Source organism: Lycorma delicatula, chromosome 12, assembly GCF_047948215.1.
Source record: "Lycorma delicatula isolate Av1 chromosome 12, ASM4794821v1, whole genome shotgun sequence".
Lineage (NCBI taxonomy): Eukaryota > Metazoa > Arthropoda > Insecta > Hemiptera > Fulgoridae > Lycorma > Lycorma delicatula.
Window position 1 is genome coordinate 24778001 of NC_134466.1, and position 23818 is coordinate 24801818.

The 23818-nt window shown below is 30.0% G+C and overlaps 1 protein-coding gene across 10 annotated transcripts in view; it reads right to left on the reverse strand.

The window, feature by feature from the left end:
• Positions 1-4465: 4465 nt before the first annotated feature.
• The window catches only part of LOC142333031 (uncharacterized), a 45444-nt gene continuing 26091 nt past the window's right edge, over positions 4466-23818 (reverse strand). For 8 of the 10 annotated variants that reach the window (XM_075379810.1, XM_075379820.1, XM_075379814.1 and 5 more), the window contains 4 exons: positions 22712-22811; positions 17599-17700; positions 12564-12904; positions 10765-10904 (listed from right to left, as the gene is read on the reverse strand). In XM_075379810.1, coding sequence (XP_075235925.1) covers positions 12581-12904; positions 17599-17700; positions 22712-22811 — 526 coding nt within the window. In that variant the 3' untranslated portion in view covers positions 10765-10904; positions 12564-12580. Of the gene's footprint in view, positions 6574-10748; positions 10905-12563; positions 12905-17598; positions 17701-22711; positions 22812-23818 lie in introns of those variants that run through there. The other 2 variants (XM_075379812.1, XM_075379811.1) reach the window with 2 other exon arrangements.

Consider the following 23818-nt stretch of genomic DNA (forward strand, 5'->3'; position numbering starts at 1 on the left):
ATGCAGATCACATCGCACTGGTTGTAAAAGTAAAAGTATAAAGCTCAAGAAAATAACAAAAGGAAAAGAAAGTAGTTATTATAATGTGGAGAAACTAAGGAACAGGGAAACAGCAGAATTAACGGAAAGAGAGATGGTGGAGAGACTAAGAAGTAGTGATGAACCAAGTAGAGGCAGATGACAAATGAATACAAATAAAGAATAGTTTGAAAGAAGCAGCGGAAGAGATAATAGGGATTAAAGACAGAAATAGAATACAGAAAGAATGGATCACCAGCAAATGTTAGACAAGATGAATGAAAAGAGAAAAATATACAAAGAGAAAGCAGTAGAAAGAAATACAGTAAACTAAATAATGAATTAAGAAGAGAAACTGGGAAAGCTAAAGTAAGATGGCTCTAGGAAAAATATGCTGTTATAGAAAACCTGGAAAACAAAGGGTGATATGGTCTAATATATAAAGTTTCAAAAATGGATTCCAATGACAAGAGAGGAAGTAAAATGTATCAAATAGAGAAAAATAATAGAAAACAGTAATAGAAAGGGAAGAAGTGAAAAGGAGATGGAAAGAGTACATTGGAGTTTTGTATGTGTTAAAAGAAAAGCAATGAGAAATAAATCTAGGAGTTGAAGAAGAGATTAAAGCCAACAAAATCAAAAGGGTTACAGTATACTAAGAAGTTAAGCAAAGGAGGGTATTAGAATGATAAGGAAAAGCTGAAAGATGTGATGAAATAGCAATTGAACTATTTAAGGCTCTTGGAGAGATGATATTACTAAATCTGTGCAATGAAATATGTGAAAAAGGGAAGTGGCCTAGGGATTCTTTGAAGCAATAATGGTACCAATTGCAAAGAAAAGAAATTCAAAAAATTGTGAAAAACACGACTATATCAAAACACTGCACAATATCTCATGCAACAAAAGTACTTTTTTTATTTTTCTGGCTGAATAATGCTTTCATTTTATCACCACCCAAACACTGTATATTTGTTACAAAAAATAAATGTTAAAAAATGAACAATTAAAAACTAAAAACCTGAATCGCAAATATACATCTTCAAAGTAAAAAGCCTGTATTGTATGCTAAAAGCAAAATAAAAACACAAACATATATCACATTATATATCTGAATATATTAAAATTATCATTTGCTTTACAGCAACTAGCATGAATAGTTTGAACATACTGCAGTAATTTATATATTTGAATATAAACAGACAGCACTAAGAAATTGTAAAACATAAGATAGCCCTTAGCTGAACTTCTGACACAATGCCACATAACAAATACAATCCACAAGGATGTGGTGCACTTTCAATTTGCAGTCGCAGCAAGCAAAAACTGGTCCATCTGTTTGGGTCATCAGATATCCATGAGTGAGCCTAGTGTGCCCTGTTTGCAAACGGGAGATAATAACCTCCTCTCATTGGTTAAACCTGCATGAGGAACTATACGTGACACAATATTTTTAACTGGGAGAAGTTTATCGTTCATGTTAGCATTCCATTCACTTTACCACTCATCATAAATCACCCTCTTCAGTTAATAGGCAAGATCGTTCAAAGCGACACAATTGGTGAAAAGAGGCTGGAAACAAACAAGCCTCCTTTGTTGCACTACCAGCACCCTCATTGCCTGAAATTTCAATACGGCTGGGGATCCAGCAGAAGCTCACAGTTGTATTATGGTGTTTCATTTGTAAAATAGCGCACTGAATCTCATAGAAAACAGGGTGTCTAGAGTATACATCACTAATTGCATATAAGGCAGTCATGGAATCAGAGCAAACAAGTACACGTCAAAATGTTGGAGTAATCATATGTAAGGCCTTATTAATAGCAAAGATCTGGGCAATGAAAATACTGGTGATGCTGGGGGAGGCCAAACATGTATGTTTTGTTGCCCACCACAACCCACAGAATTAACATTTTTAGCGTAATCCGTATAAATTGAAGCATCAGGATTAAGGCTACTTATAATATTATAAAATTTGTTTCACAAAATAACCGGATTTGTGTTCTGTTGATTATACTGACAAAGATCAAAGCAGTAATTAACAAGAGAAGGCGACCAAAGGGGGTAATAACTTGAAAGGACTGGGGGTAATTGTGCATTTAGAGCTGAGAAAAGGCAGTAGGCTTTGATGCTTAGTGGAGAAGTAGATCTCAGCTGATCTTAGTATCGAATCAAATGATGGATAGAGAACACGATATCAAATTTTGGATGATTTCATTGTCCTTTAATACCAGCTACGTAAGCAGAGATCATTTGATTCTATCTATTTGAAAGGGAGGCTCACCACTTTCCACCAGTACACTTACCACAGGTCTTGAATGAAATGCACCATGAAAGAGTTATGAATGAATGATGGAATGCATCTAGCATTCTAAGAGCGATGGATCAAGCGGATGAATGACCCACATAGCTGTAGTCCACGTGGGAACAGACTAGAGCTCAGCAGAAACGCAACATTCATACTCGATTAGCTCCCCATCGAGTATTAGATAAAATTCTCAGCATGTCCAATATTTTTAAACATTTTACTTTCAGCTCCTTTAAATGTGATACTCATGTTAGTTGTTCGTCAAACCACATTCCTAAAAATCTGACCTGTGAGCATGCTTCACTGGTTCACCATGTAAAAACACTTGAGGGTCAGTATCTTCCTTCAAAAGTGAAAAGCAAATGCATTTCATTTTCTCTGGAGAAAACATGAATCCAGTCATTTTAACCACGATTCTAAATGGGTTATTGTATTTTGGAGCAGCCTCTCGCTAGTAGCTAAAGTTCTAGATGTTATGTAAATTGATAAATCATCAACAAATAAGGAACACATAACAGGTTTTCACAAGCAGTTTGTTATACTATTTATGGTTATGGCATATAAGGTAACAGTCTGGACATTTCCCTGTGATATTCTGTTTTCTAGTGTGAAACTTTCAGATGTCATTTCAACTCAAACTCAAAAGGACTGACTACTTAAAAAACCCCTAATAAATGCAAGAAGATTTCCTTGTACATGACATTCATGCAGTTTCTAAAGAATTCCTTTCCTCCAAGCTGTTGTACGGTTTTTGCATATCAAAAAAACTGCAACCAGGCAGGCATTGGCGAAGTAGGAAGGCATTTTGAATAACGGATTCCAGGGAAACTACATGATCGATAACCGATCTACCTTGATGGAAACTGCATTGTTCAAGGACAATTAGGCTGTTTCAGGGAAGAGCATGATTTATCTTTGGCAGGTTTCAGTACGAGATGCAACTAACCAGGAATCTGGACACACCTAGTCAGAGAATATTTTATTGTAGATGCACTATTTAGGAGGTAAGATCACATACTGAACCTGATATTATCATTTTCAGGAGAAGTGTCACAAGAAGTTTTCAATGCAAACCTTAGTTCATCAAAAGAAAAAGGAATATTTAATTAATTTTGGATCTGCTATGAGTGATAAGGGAGAGATAAATGGAAAAGAGATAAAAGGTGTATATTGCATTTTTTGACCTGGAGAAGGCCTTCGACAGAGTACAATGGGATAAATTAATGTTAATCTTGAAAAAGAAAAGAGTAGAATGCAAACAAATATTTGTTAAAAGAACTATACTGTAACCAGAGAATAAAATTTAAAGTGGGATATGATGTGACAGAAAGATAGAATGGAAGAGGTATTGGGCAAGGATGCTACATGTCTCCTATTCTGTTCAGTACATATCTAGAAGAGATAATTAAAGGGATTGTTTTAATGCATTTTAATGGCAAAAGAAGAGTGGCAGTTGGAAGAAGGAAAATGGAATGTATACAATTTGCTGATGATATGGTAGTGGTATCAAAGTGAAACAAAGCTAACTGAAATGCTAAATGACTTAAATAAATCTTGAGTATTCGAGCAGGTTTTGAAGACCTACCCCGTACTGCAGAAGTTAAAAACAAGGATAGATAGAAGTAAGGAAGCATTTAATAGGAGAAGAAAACTGTTTTGTGGAAAATTGAGCTGGGATTGCAGAAAGAAATTGCAAAGATGTTACACTTGGAGTGTCATGCTACATGGAGCTATGAAACATGGAAAAAAGATAAAATGAGGTATTTGAGATGTGAGTGTGACATAGAATGATTAATGTCAGGTGCAAGATTGTGTAATAAATGATAATGTATTAGAAAGAATAAAAGAGATCAGGAGAATCTTAAGTGTAATTGACAGTTGCAAAGGAATTGGCTGCGACATTGTACGAGAAGAAGATGGTGGGTTTGGTAAAAGGAAAAGGAAGAAAACGATTTCAAAGGCTAAATGGGATTAAAGAAAATGAAAAGCACAGACAGACAAAAAGATTGGTGGAAGATAGAATAAAGTGGAGAATGGTCATGACAAGACCTGCCATAATGACAGAACACAATGAATGAAAATGAATTTAGAAAAACCAAAAATATTGTCTTTAAAAAGCTTTTGTAATTATTCTGAGATTAATGAAAGATTACGAAATATAAAGAAATACAACAATTTAAACAATAAGATACAAGAATTTTAACATTTGTAAATAATTAAATATATGGTGATATCAAATGACAGAGAGAAGTAACAATCCCCTTTGTCTATCTGTCTCTCTCAAATACACGTATTTAACATCTGTCTCTCTCTCACACACACACACACACACACATGATAGTAGCTCGTTCCTATTGCATTTTTTAGAGCTCTATTCTTGTTGTGAGCAAACAGTAAATGCAAACCCTTTAAGTGCTTTCATTTAATATAGTGGCTACATGTCCAAGACACAAAAACGTTTTTGTTTTCTGTATCAACATCTTTTTTTTAAATTTATAAGTTCTATAGAAAAGGAGTACCAAAATGATGTTTTGTTTTGGATAAAAAATATCTGTGGGCTGACCCTTATATTAAGTTCATATATTTATTTATTTTTAATTATTAATACAGACTTTAAAAAAAATATTTGAAATCTTTACAGCTGTTACTAAAACAAAAATGTAATCTAATAAACAAAATATAACAACTTTCTCAAAGACGTGCAACCTTTGGTAAACTGAATAGTGATTTATTCTTAAAATATATATATGATTTTTCTAGTCAATACTTATAAGACACACATTCCTCTGTACTAGTATATTGTATTTTTATAATCAAAAACCAACTTGAACAACCCAAGCACAGAATTACAAAGTAAATGAAATGACACTTACCTTATTTTTTTTCCAAAAGCACTTTTGTGGGATCGCGCATCATCAGTTGTGTATAAGACATATTTACATAAAATTACATATCAAACATAATTTTTTGTTTTTTTTTAATTAAAATTAAAAGATTAAAATTATTAATATTACATTTATATATACAAAAACAAATGAAGTCAATTAAGTAAAATAATTTTATTTAATTGACTTCATATGTTTTTATATACATGACTGTATTTTAACCTTTTAATTTTAATTTAAAAAAAAATTATATTTGATAAGTGATTTTATATACAGCTGATGATGCAGGATCCTGCAAAAATGCTTTTGGAATAAAAAAAAGGTAGTCATTTCATCTACTTTGTAATTCTGTACTTGAGTTGTTCAAGTGGATTTTGATTATATAAATATGTTATATAAAATAACAATATGCACTTTTATCAAACCAGCCAAGAGAAGAGTGTCTGTGTAAACTTAACACATGCAATCGTTCTGTTCCTATTTTTAATAACTTAAGAACCATTAAAAAGTTTCCAAGAAATTTGTTTAAAGTATCCTTGAAAAATCTTCTTTCATAGAAACAATATTATTCTGTAGATAAGTTTTTAAATAATATTAATTAAAATTATCATTTAAAAAACTTACGTCTTCCTTCATTCAAAGTGTACATAAATATGTGCTCCAATAATTTTCATCAGGCCTTCTGATTTATGATTTTTTTTATGTTTTGTATCTTGCTAACACTATTTCATGTAATTTAAATTATTAACATAAACTTTAACTGTTCCACCTGACATTATTTTTTTATAACGTATTTTTATACATTGTCAGAATAAAAGATTCGTTAATCATGAGTATATTGCTTGTAATTTAGATATCAGCAACCAACATCTTACATTTCTTAAAACTATTTGAAATTCTGTATGAATAATAGCTTAACATATGTTAAAAATATATTTTTTTTATCACTATATATGTGCAAAATTCTGTTTTGTGTTTTACGTAAATTATTGTTTATAAGTGTGATTAATAGGTATATCATCCTAGATATTTTATTATATTGAGTGACATACATGTGAAAAGCTTAATTTTTTTTAAGGGAGGGAGATTAGATGTGTATAGATAATTGTCAATTCTGGTGTGCTTCCAATATATTTTAAAGATGTGCCCTTATCTAATTCAGGTATTGTAAATTTCACATGTACATATATTAAAAAATTCATAAAAATTAATTTAAAAGATTTTTGATAGCAATGTTGAAGAATTATGTAAATACTTAACAAGAAATCAATATGTGATCTGAAAAATTTTAACGTATTTTTTACATCAGCTTTTTTTAAATGATTTAAGTAAATTATAAAATGAGAATGCAGAGTTAAGAACCTGTAATAACAAAAGAACTAATTACAAATTACATTTAGTTTAGATATACTTTTTGCAATAATGCAAATAAATTAAATAAATTATTATATATTTAAAAACAGACAGCACAGTTTATATATATATATATATATATATATATATTTATCTGTTATCGTATTAATACAAAAATCTAGTAGTGCTTGTATTAATATTTCATGCAAAACCTACATAACCGATTGGCTGAAATTTAGCAAGTAAACAGATTTTACCTAGAAAGAACATGTAGCGATTGTTTTAATGACTTGCAATAATAACCAGTACATGTTCCTTGCCAATATTGAGATTTATTATGGCCAAACTGTAGGTCAAATCAAATTCGGAGACCGGTTAAGTATTTTAAAATAAATTTTCTACAAAAAAAGGTCTCTGTCTTTTTCAATATGTCTTTCGGTTATTGGGATAAGTAGATTAAATGTGTGAAAATGTACTGTGTGGCAGCTCAACCAACAGACATTGCCACCGTTACTATGTGTGTAAATGCAATACGACTGACTGCATTTGCCTCCAGTTACTTCACTAAAAAACATAAAATAAAAATTAAAAAAACGAGGAATGAAATATGGTCACCTCCTAGTGGTATTAGTTGGATGATCCTAAGAACTGTGCAAAATGCTTTTTTATCCGTATGAAGGACGGGTATCTGGTTAACTACTACTTTTAGGATGGGGACTGACAATTGTTGAACCTGCATGTTTCAGATCTCTGAGTTTCAAGTCCTGTAAGACCAAGCTGTTTGCTCTGAAGAAATTACTATGTTGTATAAACTGATAGTTTTTATAAATTGTAATTTATCAGTATTATTCTCACAAGAATGAGGATAATGAACACAAGGGATTAAGATATGGACCCACCTGGCTAAATGGAAAGGGCAAGCAGAGGGAGTTCAATCAGTTAGTATATAATAAAAACTTAGCTTTTATTAAGAAGTTACTTTTATGTAGTAGATTCAGAAAGTTGATTTTATCTACCAATGATTGTTTACAAACATAAAGATTGACTTACAAAACTAATTGAAAGTGACCCCATTATACAAAATATACAGTCCAGAATATATTTTAAAACACCTTACTTGGTATATTTTAAAGCATTCATATCTAAATACATATCTTTAATTTTGATCAATTAATTACAGTGTACATGATTGTACACTGAAATTATTTTTAAATGCGTACTGGCAAAAGTCAAATTTTCCTACAGATTACCAAAACTGAACAAATACAGTTTTACTGCTCTTGATTTTCTTTTTTATTAATGAACTAGCTTGAAATAATGGACTACTCATTGTTATCCTCTTCACGGTTAATACGGTTAAAATGTATCTATATCTGAAGTCAGTCATGTAAAAATACTCGAAAGTTACAAAAGTTATTATCTGAATGGACTGTAAACATTAAATTTCAAACTTATCTTGGGGCTTCTTAAAACATCGAAACAAGTCTTCCAAATAAAAAAATGAGGTTGACAAATCATTGTTGACACCTGTAACTATGAATCATTTAGATGATACATACAAATTTAAAAATTTTAATAAATATATAATCTTTTTTTAATTTATAAATGCACAACAATCTTTTCTAAAAAGAATATTAGTCACCAGCAATATCAAACCATACAAGGAACTTTTGTCATGTAATTGAGTGAACACAATACTTTGAATTAATGAGAAAGGGCCATACTGTTTTTGCAGCCATTTTTATTAAATTATAGAACTTTTTAAAAAATTAAAAAATCTGTCCACCAGCCTATTCTGATAGGAAAGATCTTTTCTTTTTTTTGTTTTTATAAATTTTTCCAGCTGTTTGCTGCATATTTTCATAAAGAATTGTCTACTCTCTGATGTACGGAAATCGAATTAAGGGTCTGAAATCCCAGAATTAACATATTTTATATATATCTTTTTAAGTAGAAAAACCTTCAATTTACCTCATACTAAGGCCACATTAACCAACAGACAGAACACAAATATTTGTCTTATGTCTAATTCTTTTTGTTTTTCAAATGCTGAAAAGGGAATTTCCCCAACTACCCTATAATTTTTCTTTGAAGTTTTCTGTAACCTATATAAATGAGGGGTCCCAAATTTTTATTTTGTCTAGGGCTAGGTAGAGCTTAATCCATACTGACAAGTACAGAACTAAAAGATTCTAGGAAGTGATAAAAAAATGTGATGGCATCAGAATATTTTTTCTTCATAACAAAATACATAAAAGTCAAGAAAGAGACTGAACATTCTCCTACCGCAGACAAGAAAATATTTTAAAGATGATATTTTAAGCAAAAATATTTTTTTTTAATTTGCAATATACTCTAAACACAAGACCAACTCAAAAATTTAAATAAGTCCTTAAATACAAAATATGGAAAATCAGTAAAGTCAATAAACGTAAATGTCTGGGAGAAATAATCCAAATAAGTTAGCCACTCAAACAAGAATGAGAAAAATGGAATTTCTCTCATCCTACCAACTCAAATTGAGCTTTAGTAAAATTAAAGTACTTATTTAAAATTCCAAACTTCTAAGTCGTTCAGATTTACGGATGGGGATATTTAACATTGTTTCTAAACAGTTTTTGTCTCATATCTTAAAAACCCAGTGACCAATAAGGTTGAGATTTAGCATAAATATTTGATTATATATACACTAGCCAGTCAGGGTAGTACAGGGCTTCACTCACCCTTCCCATCTTGCGTGGGAGCTCCACCCCCTTGAAACCAGCTGATTTTGTTATCCTCATAATTGTGAAAGTAATAATGATAAATAAAAATTAAAGCCTGAAAAGCTTTCTTTCCTCCAACACTTCCCTCGTTCTTGATGGAGAAGCTCTGATATGCTTCTGCTGTAGACAAAGCTACAGCTTGAGTATGGGTATAGCGCTCGTTCAGCAGCTAACCAAGAATCACACGTAGCTTCTTCAACTGTTACAGAGGACTGAGATACTTTTAACAGTATTTGAATAAGATTACTTCTCTTTGTTGAAGGCATATTTTTTTTTAATTTTGACAATCCAATATCAACATCCAAAATAAAAAATCAAAACTGTGCTAATAAACAATCACTAAATGCGCTAATATAAGTTAATTACCATAATAATAATATATTAAAACAATCTACAGCGCTGTTTGCATTCTAGTCGTTAATGTCTTACTACTGATTTATGCATGGAAGCCATGCATAAAGCACTTAAAGTATGTTTAATTATTTATTGTTAGAATCACCCTGCTTGGGGTCAACTTCATGAGGAACCATATTCTCATCATTCAACATTTTTAACCCATTTTGGATTCATGTGAAATTTAATCAGATGATTTTAAATTTAAAACAAACTATATTAAAAATATTCATTAAAGAAAAAGAAATTGATCTTTTTACTTCATTATATTTCTGTTATCATGATAACCAGGAAAGAATTAATCCTGTCTGTAGTGGATATAACCCCTTTTCGCCTTCTTAGGGGATGAATTTTGAAAGATCCTTCCTTAATGGGTGCTTACACCCCTATAGGAAGCTACATGCAAAATTTCAAGTTTCTAGGTCCAACAGTGTGGGCTGTGTGTTGATAAGTAATTGAGTAGTCAGCAAGGAAATAGATTTACAGATATATATATATATATATATATATGTATTCCAGCATTATTGAAAAAAGAGGTTTACGAATTAAACATTTTCTTTTTGTTTTTCATATTTTCTGATTCTTTATTTGTTTTTAAGGTAGTGACTGTTATTAAAAATGTTTTACGGGGTAGCAGTCAAGTAACAGAGTCAAATAAGACCCAAACATTTTTACTAGAAATTTTAATTTTTTTTTTAGCAAACTTTAAAAAATTCTCTATATACAGTATAATTTTATAATAAAATATTATTTTACAGAGTCAACTGGGATTCAAAAGGTTTTACTAAGGATTTTTATATTTCTCTCAATTATACTTTTAATAGGGAGTAATTCTAAGATAAAAACATCATTTGATCAATTTTTTATTGAAAATTTTGACCTTTTTTCTGTAATTCTATTACACATACTACATAACAAAGTCATTAATATTTAAAAACCAATTGTGTATTTAAAATAAAAATCTATCAAAAGCAAAGTTGGCAAAGTTATACAATCCTTTGCTGACTTGAATTTTTTTATTCATACCTTTGAATAATTTTGAAGATTTAGATTGTACAAACCAAATGGTTTAACAATAAGCTGCTTTTCAGCAACTGTCATCATTATAAGTAAAGATTTTTTAAACCAAACTGGCTTGGCTACCCATGAACAATTCCATAACATCATTCGTAAATTTTCTCCCTGAAACATTAAATCCTGTTTAAAAGTTCTGAAAAAGTTTATTTTTTACTTAATTAAAATGATTAAAAACTTATAAAAATATTTTTCTTTCTATAACCACAGATTACATTTTTAAGAAAATAAATTCAAAAATATCTTTGCTTTAGATTAATATATATGCTTGTTGATGTAAACCAATGTATCATAAATTGATAATTTCTACGATACAATACTAAATACTATACTGTTATAGGGATTGTCTGAACAAAATTAACCTATCTGTTTTTCTTTTGAAATATTATATACATTTGGAGTCTTTTTTCAACCATCGGCAGCATTGATTCTGAGGCTGGGTTTCATCTTTAGTTAAAATAATTGTGACCAGCCAATAATCAAACCATTTTATAAGCTTTTAAATTCTGCAGTAAAAATTATTTTGGAATAAACAGAATAACTAAGAAAATAAAATACCATAAAAATTATCTTGCAATATATATTAACTCCAATAAATCATGTCAGTGCGAATAAGAAGAGAACATACCTCTACAGTCAAGTTCATCTATTTATTTCAAACAAATATGAAGGTAATTTTCAAAAATACAATTAAAAAGAACAAAATTGATAAATATTTTAATATATCACATCTTACTTTTCTTTTTTAACCTCCTAACTAAGTTTTTTTGATTACTTTTCTCTAATTATTGTACATCTATAATACGAGGGATGTTCAATAATTAACAGGACAAAGTGATGTACAGAAAAAATTATTTATTCAATAATGAACTTTACACTACTTTTCAACATAGTCCCAGTAATATTTAGAAACTTGTCCCACCATTCTGTGAGCTTTCTATTCTATTAGAACCATTTCTATTCTATTAGAATCTGTGAGCTTTCTATTCGAACCCATAAGTAGTCTAACAGCGATCATAAAAGCGGTACATGCTTTTCTGACTGCTTCATTGTCATCAAACTTCCTGTTGTGTAAAAACACAACAGGTGTTTTAATCGTCTTTGAACGAGTAAAACAAATGAAATCGGACAGGGTGAGGTCTGGGCTTTAAGGAGGATGTGGCAACATCTCCAATCCAACTTCTCGAGTGTTACTCCTGTTCTCTGATTGATGTGGGGGTGCGCATTGTCAGCAAGAGATCACACCTTTTGAGATTGCCCTGATGTTTTCACCTTATTGTGGGTCTCACTTTCTATTGGAGCATGTTAGAATAGTACTCACTGTTCACCGTATTTTGTTGTTCTTCTAAATAGTCACTAAAAATTAGGCCTTGTGAGTCCCAGTAGATTGTCAACGTCTCTTTACCGGCTGACGTGTGAGTTTTGAATTTTTTTATGGTGGGCGAATCCGGATGTTTACACTCAAGACTTTGCCATTTGGATTTGGCCTCAAAATGGTGCATCCACGTTCCATTATATAGAAAGTCATTAACTTCTGCTTCAGACCGTTCTTTGAGCTTACAATGAATGTGAATCCGGGTATATTTATGGGATTGAGTCAACTGTCTTGGAACTCATCTCAAACACATTTTGCGATAATTCAGCACATCAATGATTTAATGCATGGTTCCAACACTAATATTGTACACTAAGCAATCTCATCAATCAAATATCTTTGACTGATGAGATTACTTAGCGTAATATATATATATATCTTGAGGTAGGTACTTTTACTGAGATATTCTTCAGGGAGGTAAGTTAGGCGGATTCATAGGAGGCTCCACATGATCTGGCACAAGAGAGAGCAGATCAAATTTCAAAGTTTTCTTCCAGAAGAAGCCTCTTCCTTGTGGTGGACTTTCAGCTGTCACTGATGCATCGGCACAAGCCATTTTTAGATGTAGTACATTGGTTATAATCACTACTGCTTTCGTTATCAATATTCCCATCTTCAAATCCTCTATCTTGTGTATCAAAGTATCTATGATCATGATCATCGTCAGACAATTTAGCATCTGATGTATTACCATCAAGTGCAAATTATATGAATTTCTCCAAATGAGCATTATCTGTAACAAAAAAAAAAGTATTGTTAAAAAAATATTCATATGAAATTATTTCATAGAAAAATAATAGTGCTGCTAAGATTTTACAACTTTACCATCACTGTTAATAACTTTTCAAATATTGAAAGTTGTGAATAATTTTATTCAAAGTTTCTGAAAATTACAGCAAGAAAGATGGCTAAAAATTCAGTAAATAATTCAAAATCACATAATAATAATAATAATAATAATAATAATAATAATAATAATGTCTTGCATTTACACAAGCCATGTTAGCTTAGGAAGTTTGTTTTATAAAAAAATGGAGAAAATTGACTGAATCACTGAATAATATTAACTATAATTTTTACTTTATCTGTTATGAAGAGTTGTTTCATTTTTATTATATGGAAACAAAAATTTGTATCAGATTTACATTTACATAAAATATTTACATTGAAATATACATTAGAACCTAATGTCACCTACAGGTGACATACAAAAAAAAACTTTTCATGGCTAATCTATAATAGCATGATTGTAAGTAACAAGTGTTGTATCAAATTTTTTATTTTTTTTTAATAAATAAACATCACAACAAAAATATAAAATATAAGTAATTATGTATTTTATTTATAACTTACCAGCCACATACACTTGTTTTCATTGTCCACTGCAGGACACCATTTTTAAAAACCGTTTAAAAACAGAGAAAATCAGTCTTTTTAAAAACAGCAATTTATCTGGCTTTTAGCTGTATCGAAGAGTATTCTCTGTATATAATCAGAATTACAATTGGCAAATGCATACTCTTTCTGCAGATGGACTCTTTCATATAAAAAAACAAACTATCTAACATACAGTGAGAGAGGATATCTCCTGTGAATCTAAAAAAGATATTTCAGACATATCTCGACTGAAACAAATAGGGTAATTAACATTTTCCTGATTGATAAATTAATTCATCATATAAACTTGAGGTTTGTGTTTCAAAATTTTGTAATATATGTATATGAAAAACATCAAGCTTGATTGGGACTTGAACCTTCTAAATGAAAATCCAAAACGCTATCACTCTGTCACAGAGATCAGTATTTCATTATTTAAATAATTTTTTAAGTTATGTTTTTATTATTACAGTAAACACACTTTGTTTATTTACTCCTATTAAATATGTACATTATACATTACTACAGATCTGAAGTTACTTCTTTGGCTGAAAAATAAATTATTTATTCATTCTCGCTTTTTAAATAACTTCTGACTAACCAGTTAGTTGTAATCATTTATGAAAGATGAAATTTTATAGCCCAAGAAAAAATACAAAGTCTGGCTGGGATGCGGACTCAGAAACTATCAGATGAAAGGCAGACCAAGGCTATCATTCTGCTAATAGTAATTCTAATATTAAACTTACAGTTGAAGCAATAGGTATAATTCATCATTTCACTGTAGAAAGAACTGTATCAATTTGTTGCTTTAGTTTACCTGTCCCAATCTTTTTTATGCTGTAATGTATACAAATTAGAGGCAGGTTTTTCTGATGTTTTTGCCAAACGAAAACAAACAAATTGTTGAAAAAAAGACAACTGTTTGTACAAACTGTTGGGAAAAAACAGGTTGAATTATTAAACTGTAAATATTAATGACCCAATTTTCCATTACACTACTAAACTGCTTGTTTTTCTGTTTAAAAACAATATTTCATTTAAATATCTTTCTCAAAACATTTTCTGTTTCTTCAGGATCTTTCAGTTGATGCTAGTGAATACCATACATCATTTTATCACAAGATTTGACAGTTGTATGACCCTTTTTATTCTGCACTTTAATATTAAACTATATTTATGAGTAAAACTTATTTGGATTTTAAAACTTTTCAATCTTACCAATTAGCTTACAGCATATTTAATATTGATAAAGCCACCGCTTGCAGGGCAACTGATCTGTTCTCAGCAACTGCAAATATTCAATAGATATTTACATTATCTGTATTCGTTAATCATTGTTAGAGTTAGCTGAGAGTTCTTTTTGGTGATTCAGTGTATATGCTATGTAGTATTACAATTGGGGAGTAAAAAACAGTGGCAAAGAAATTTTTTTTTCTGAGAAGCAACAGTCAGAGTCAAACTGTTTAATATTTTTCTGCACATTACTAATGTAAATCACAGGAGGTATAAGTGGCATCAATAAGTGTGGTTTTCTCTGACAGAAATAATATTCTGATAAACCTGAACTCCAGAATGAAGGAGTTACATGTGGAGCTGAATGTCATCAGCATTTGAATGGATTTGGCAATGAAATTTGGTCATTGAACCATATATTTGTGACAATGAAGAGGGCAATGGAAAACTAATTCAACCCTTAAATTATTTTTAGTAAGACTGGTGGGATGCTTATTGTTCTTGAAAATCGCTGCATATTTTCAAGGGTGGAAAAAAAGATTGTCAGATCATCAAAAAACCATTGTGGTCATAGTAAAATATTAGTAAACATAAGACTTTTCAAGAGTAAGACGCTGTAATTAAACGAAATAAAAATCCATCAAACAGTTGCATAATTTTTTCTGCAAATCTGGGAAAGTTGTGCAGCATTGGTTACCAAATGATTTGTCCTTATGAGACTGCTTCTTAGAAGGAAAATTAAGTGGAATATTAACACTTTAAATCCTATACCCTAGTACAGCCTGTGTAGAGTAATGTGGATGAATGACCAAAGCCCGAGTTAGCATGCATCCTACATTTAATTCTACTACAACCGGCACGCAGGCTATTCTCATGAGTAGGATACATACAATAATTTTTTAATTCATTTTGAATGGTTCTGAGTAGCTCTTACTGCCATCTGTTAGATATTTTGGAAACTACACAATTTTATTCAACATGTGTTTCTTGCTGGCGAAAAGCTAAGTTATGGCCATTTCATTCGAGGCAGTCCTTGATGTTGTCATGTGTTTACATTGATATCTCACTAAAATATCAACATATGTTTAATTTTTATTAGTAAAAGAATTTCTGCGTTCTTTTATTCCTTTTAGTAAAAAAAGGAAAATATTCGTATGTTTTATGTTGGTAAAGTGTTGTTTACTTTTTGATTTACATGCTATTATTTTTTCTAATGTGTATTCTTTTTACTTTTCCAGCTATGTTTGTTGTTTTATTTTCTAATATCTATTATTTAATCTAAGTAAATATTTTTTTTCAGTATGAGTGAACGTTATCGCCTAGACAATCCAAACAGTAAACCTGATGAATGATCTTCTGTCAGATTCCGATACTGATGATAAGTTTAAATGAAATTTGTCTAAAATTCTAAATGAGGTAATATTTGATTCTGGATCTGAAAGAGAAATTGACAATGAGGATTAAGATCCAAATTTTGAAGCAGAGTCATATTTATCTGACAGTGATGGTAATACTGATAATAGGTCTAACAATGCCCAAAGTTTTCCTGATGAGGGTCCATCTACATCTACGTTTCAGCCTAAGACCAATAAAGATACCAAAAGAAAGAGAAATAGTGGGTCTGCAAAGCAATCAGATGAGATACTGGGTTAGCTGTTTGATGACAACCAGCCCCTTTTGTGAGGTTGCTTAATGTTTACCAGACTGCTTCAAACTATATCATACACGAGCTAATTAAACCTAAAAAAAAAAAAAATTTTCTTATTATATTGAAATATTTTATTTATTAATTAGAAAGTGAGTTTTTTACTACTAAAATTATAACAAAATTAATTATTAACAAAATTATAATTCTTTTATATTATTAAACTACAAATTGTGATGATTCAAAGCAAGTAAGATTTATTAATTTGTTTATAATGAAGATAGTAATAATTTTTTCAAAATACTTCAAAAATGCCTAGGTTTCTGGTACCAGGAATTACATAATAATGGCTTAAGATTCAAAGTGTTAAACTATGATACGGAAATAAAGGACCCATTGTGAACATAACTCTCCAACAGCTAGACTGATTATATCCAAAACGAAATGACATCAATGATCTATATTCAGAAGTCATCATACAAAAATTTCATAAAAATTAGTTAATGCAGCCAAAAGATATAAGTAAAAAACATTAATTGATAAAAAAAGGGAAAAATTCATGCACATTATCCCCAACTCCTAAATGAAATTCTACCAATACATAAGTGAAGTGGTATACTAATATAATGGAATTATATAATTAATAAAAAAATGTGACAGAGTCCAGAAACAACAAAAAAAGGGAGGAAAATTTATCTTTCATCCCTTTTTGGGCATTTCAAGACCAAATACCATCAAAACCAAAGGGGAGTTAAAAATTATGTGGAAAATCTGGTTTTCCCTGGTTCTCTGACTGATTATATCCAAAATTAAATGGTATCACTGCACCATTTACAGAAATTATCAAGCCAAATTTCATCCATTCAGTCTGGAGATATCAAGCAAAAACAAACTGACAAATATATATATATATCCTTCTGGAATATTCACTGCTAAAATTATTACTTTTTGGTTATAGAGGGTAGAGGGTCATGAAAAGTGAATATCTGTAAAAAATAAACCAAATATGCAAAATTTGACCCAATTAGAATAAACCTCAATACACAGTATACTGTATGGCCACACTATATAACCTGTACATACATGGGCAGGAAAGTAAAAAATTACATCAAAATCAGAAAGTTTATAAAAATTATGTATGGCACTTGAATAATAATTATTAATATTACCTCATTTACTATATCTTGTCCCTTACTTGTATATAAAAGTAATAAAGATAATGCAACAAATATCACAGACATTGATTTTAATTTTAATACGCCATCAGAAACCTGTAAATAAATAGTCATGAAATACTATTTCATAATCTTTATGCATAAACACAAAATACAAATACTCTTCACAGCATTTCCTAGTTAGACGATTAAAATCTTCTGAGAGGGTTCAAATTAAGTCCAAAATAACTAACAGAATATTTTTAAAGATTATGTTTTTGTCAAAGTTAGTTGATAAAAATTATTTAAAACTATTACCAGTTTAACAATAAATCAAATAGCAAATTTAATAAATATATTTTGAAAATTCATGTCATAATATTTTCAACAGCTCGCTAACCTAACTTCAGTGACTGTTGCAACTGATCCTGGATTCAGCTATTAGTTTGGGTTTTAATTACACCTATACATTTAGTATATCATTATATGTTTACATGGAGGTGTACCTATTAAAATAATGAGATTGTGTTCTATCTCTTAGAAAAAGCAATGAGAACTTATTATGACCTCTTTGACAAAGAATTTGGATATGATAATGCTAAGTTTAAAAGTTGAGCAATGTGTCCATTTTAAAATTTTAGTAAAATTACACAAAACTCTGATGGAATGTTGTCAAATGCTTATTTACATCTAAAAGGAAGAATACAAGTTCTGTGCATGTGTATTTGAGTTTCACAAAATATTCAGAGAAGGACATCAGAACATTGAATCCCTTGAATGATCTTTTACTTAAAGGATTGAAAAAAATTATTAAAGAATTGTTTGAGATCACCCACTCATTGTCTAAATAAAGCTGAAACCATGAACATTAGTGTGAAATGTTTTGTATGAGGATCTCAACATGATGTTTTGTATGAGGATCTCAACATGAAAAATGTTTTTGCCGTGACATTCCCTACAATTCGTATGCCATAGCAAAAAGAATGCTGTAAGAAAATTCTCAATGACATGCTGCAGCAGTTTGGTGTCAATCCCAATCATTTAAAAAAGAAATCATGACTTGTGATGAAACCTGGATCTTTTATTTGATGCTGAGACATAATGACATTCTGAGGATTGGTAAGAATAAAAAAAGCTCATCAAAATAAATTCACAATCAAAGCCATGATCATTACATTTTTTGATGTAATGTAATTTAGGAAAAAATCTTGACCCGAGGAAAGGTAGTTCCATTCTTCATTAGGACAATGAATCTGTTCAAACAGCACTTTTTGTGAAGCAGCTTTTATCCAACAAACACATTATTGTGCTTGAATATATTCCATATTTGCCAGGTTTGCCACCATGTGATTTTTGCTTTAAGTGAAACCTGTATTTAAAGGAACATAATGTATTAAGACAGATGAAAGAAACTGACCTGCACTACGCCTTTGACCAGTGAAAAAAAGAGACCATCAGTGTATAAATGGGAATGGGGACAAATAATAGTTATAACGCATATTAATAAACATGATTCTAGCATCAATCTCATTACATAATACATATATCTTATATAATAATGTTTGAATGTGGTTTGGATTTGGCACTTTTATGTATATCTATAAAACGTCAGATTGTTCTAGATGTTGGTGGATTTGTATTTACATGTAATTACATAATATTTGTAATTATCCTCAGTGATTGGTGTCACTATTTTCACACTATTACCTGGAGAAACGGTTTTTAAAAACATTTTATTAAAACAATTTTTGTTTGGTGAGTAATCGAAAAAGTTTTAAATTCAATAACATCACTGACTGTCATGAACAAAAACATATAGCAAAATAAAGAAGATTATTTTGCTGCTAAAACCCCTCAATGTTTTAATAGTCCTTCATAGAAACACAGTTAACATCTGCCAATCATCTCATACATTTAAATTACAAATTCACTAATGTTAATTGCAATTTTAATATTCTACACATTTTTCTACAAAACTAAAAAAAAAAAACAACTTGTTATTTTGAAATTTTGGTGGGAAAATTATGCAATTCTCTTTAAAAAAGATCCATTAAAAAAAATGAAAAAGTATGTAAAAATATAGATACAGATTCTTTTTACAGTACCTAAGGAAGAAGGGCCTCATGTCTAGAAGTAAGATTTCCCTGTAATTGTTAGTTTGTTTTATCCCCTTTTTTATGTAGCAGATGGATAAGTGCTGTCATCCAGTGTTCTGGTAGTTCTTTGACCCAGATATTGACAAGCTGTTGATGAAGGGCAGTTTTTGCTGATCTCTACACAAGTCAAGGGCATATTTCCAGATCTCTATACAAGTCAAGGGCATATTTCCAGATCTCTACACAAGTCTGATCTTCTCCCATTGTTTTGTAATTCATCTCACCCAGTGCTTCGCAGACTTCTTTTCTAGTGGGATGGTTGATGTTTTCTGGTGGTGTTGTTATTAGGGTGTTGGCGTTGAAGTTTAGGAGTTCTGTCAGTTCTTCACAATTTAGTTGTTTGTTGAAATATTTAGCCAGGATTTCTGCGTTGTCTTTATTGTTAGTGAAAAGTTTACCATTTTCATTCTTTATTAGTAGGGTTGGGGGGAATTTGTATTTATGGGGCTGATTTTTGAAGGTTTTGTAGTAGTCTCTCGACTGTGTTTGAAGAATTGAATTCTTCTTCTATTGACTTCAGTGTGTCTTTAGGGTTTTATCTTTTTATTCTACTTAGAGTTTACTAATTGACACATATTGAACACTTATTTAAGAGTTTAAAAAATTTTATCATATTTACTCATGTAATTCATACACTTTTTGACTGAAAATTTTTACCTAAAAGTAGGTGCATGATTTATGTGAGAAAACAATTTTACATAGGTTTATAATGAAACAAAAATGTGAAAATCAGTGAGAAAATAATTTTTATTTGAATGAATATTTTATTTTTAAATAGTTTTTAAAAATTCAGGAGTGTGAATTACTAGAATAAATACAATACTTGAAACAATTTTATGATATGATATCTCTCAACATACTTGTCAAACTGCAATCACAAGATAATATATATATATATATATATATATCCAACCCAACTCTTGTCCATCATCTGCATTCCATTTATTCAGTATTCCTACCCCCTACTCACCAACACAGTAATACATCAACAATTTCATTTATCATCTTTTATATTTTGTATTTTTTTTTTGTAATTATAATTCTGGTGTCCAATACCTAAATATTCTCAAGAATTTAATCTTATCTGTCACACAATTTTTACTTTACCTTTACATATTGCTCATATGATCCTTATAGATAATAATTATCCGAGGTCTAATAAAAAAAAACACTGAAATCTATTCTATAGAAAAAAAAAATCAGTCGGGCAAAAAAGGATATATAATATGACTATTGAAATTGAAAGTTTTGGGAGAGGAACTCTAGTCTTGCCTCAATTAATGTGTAATTATTTTTTTCTTCAGTTTTTTCATTCAAGCTATTTATGTACCATGTATAACAATCCTTATTTAACTTTACTTTTCTTCCCAATCTTACATCCCCCCAGTACTTCATTCCGACTCACTGCTTCCATTCTCTACATTAAGTTGACCATTCCTCCTCTTCTGTAACTATCCTGAAAACCTTCAAACATTTTGACTGTTCCTCTATCCAGAACTGTTGTATTTAATGTCCAACTCTACAATATGATTAATTTTTTTTCTCCATTCACTAGTTTTTTTTGTTATTTTATTTAAATAGAAAATAGTTTTAGTTTGTCTTCTTCCATCCATTTGGTATAAGTGTCCAAAGTAATTAACCCTACTTTTTCCAACCGCATCTGCTATTTTGTCCATTCCTTCTATTCTGTGGTCCTTATCTGTACCTGTCCCCTTTCATACACTTAGGTTGCCGCAATTGTTCTTTGTATTCTCTTCTCCTCATTCTTAATCCTTTAAATATGTCCATCGCCATGCCAAGAATGACAATTTATTGCATACAATACTTCTGATCTCGTTACTTACAATAATGTCTTACTTTTGTCTTGATCAAAATGGATTACAAGGCTTATGAGATTTAATTAAAAGCAAAAAGGAAGGAACAATTTAAGTGCATTAAATTCAATCAAAAAATTGGGAAAACCTACTAATGTTAGAAACTGTTAATGACACCTTATTTCACACGTTTTTTTTTAATGGTTTAAAAGATTCAAAGAGGGTAGAGAAAACCCTTCAAAAACCCCCAATCTTAGAAAGCCTAGCAAGTTCACAGCAAGATAGAGGTAATGATGACTGTATCTATTAACTATGATGGCATGTCTGTGATGAATGCCACCCAATAGGAAAAACCATTTAAAGAAACGATTAAAGTTCACTATTTACAAGGCACTGTGCACAGAGACAGACTCAGGCAGGTGGAAATTGCACCATAATTCCCAGCATACTTAGCTTGTGTCACTTAGAAATACTTGACTGATCCTAAAAAACCAACTAACTATACTTATCAGATTTAACTCCTGATGTTTTTTACTTTTAACAAAGATAAAAATAATGTTCAAGGAACAATAGTTGGAAAAAACTATGACAGCACCTACAAATAATTTTAAAAATAAGTCTTCCAGGAGTGGAGAGATGCTAGAAACTGTGTACATTAAGGTATTTACTTAAAAAGATTTAAAGTACTTGTAAGTAAGTTACTAATTTTTTCTAATCTAATTAATGAACATTTTTCTTTGTTCATCGTAACTTTTTATTAGTAGTTGTGCGTCTTATCTAATACCCTGCTATATTTGTTTAGAATAATTCCATTCATTATAACCTGGAAAACATTATTTGTTAATCTAATTCTTCTGGTAACTTACCGATTCTATCTTTTGTTTTTAATCATTTCAATCTTTTAATAAACAAAATGGTTTCACTACATAAATTCGAATCCACCCCAACCTGTTATTATCTCTTCCTGTACTCTTCGACAAAAAATAAATCAATGTTAACTTTTCCTTTTATTTAACTTCATTTCTCTCTCTTTAGTTACTCAAAAAAATTATGGAAATTTTTGTTTATTACTATTTTTAAAAAGATTCTTTGATTCTCTTATAAATAAATTTTACTACCCAAAATATAGTTTACTTAATTATCATAAATTTTACTTACTTCAATAAAATAATATAAATTTATACATGTTACTAAACATATTCCTTCATTTAAAATGCTAGCTGTAATCGCTAAAGAGTTGTTGAGCTCATTTACTTTTCTGAAAAAATAAAAATTGTATTACTTTTCAAAGTAAATAATGCATGTATTATGTATTATATTTTAAAATTCATCTTGCTTTTTTTAATAATTGAAAAGTAGTTTAAGAATCCCCCTACTTTATTAACATTGAGCTATATTAAAGAGAAAAGTATGGTAATAATGCCAAAAATGAAGTATCAAGTTTTTTTACAAATCTTTACATTTTTGGGGCTAACTAGTTCATCTAGAACAAAAAAACCACGCATACACACGTGTGTTGCATTGTATTTGGCCCTTTAATCTCAAGATTAACCAAATCAGTTTTTTTTTTAATTTGTCTCAAATATTTGATCATATTTTTTTTTTCAAAAATCATTCACTGGGTGGGGCATATTATGAAAAAACCGATTTCGATTTTCTTCAAAGAAAACATTTTTATAACAAATTGTTACCTACAGTGCATATAAAAGAATACAATTTTTTTTCAATCAACTTCCACCTCCAAAAATTGAAACACCTTTTTTTTGTTTTTTCATTCTATCTCCCATTGATTTAAAATATGTTTCAAAAATTTGTTCAAGTTTATACTTCATATATAGAGCTGTCAAGAAATGTGTACAATTTGTTTAGCCTATAATATTTCTTTAACTAAGAATTTGTTTAAATGGATGGTACACACAGAAAGGTTTTGGAAAATTTTTCATTTTACATTCTTGTTTTAACATTTGTTGAAGGTAGTGTTAGATTTAGAGAAAAATTTACTTAAGCAAATTTATTAAACTTAACCTACATGAATATTTTTATAAGACCTTTACTTAAAACTTATTTGCCACCTCTAAAAAATATATATTCTGTTTTTTTTTTATTCTTTAGCTCTAGCTCTATTAATTTTTATTATTAACAGCCAGGAAAATCATGTAATATTTTGCCTGCTCTTTCATTCATATGTATATATACATATATATAAAATACACATTTGTCCCACAAAGAGGTATATGCTTTTGATTTAGGATCAATCGCCCATTC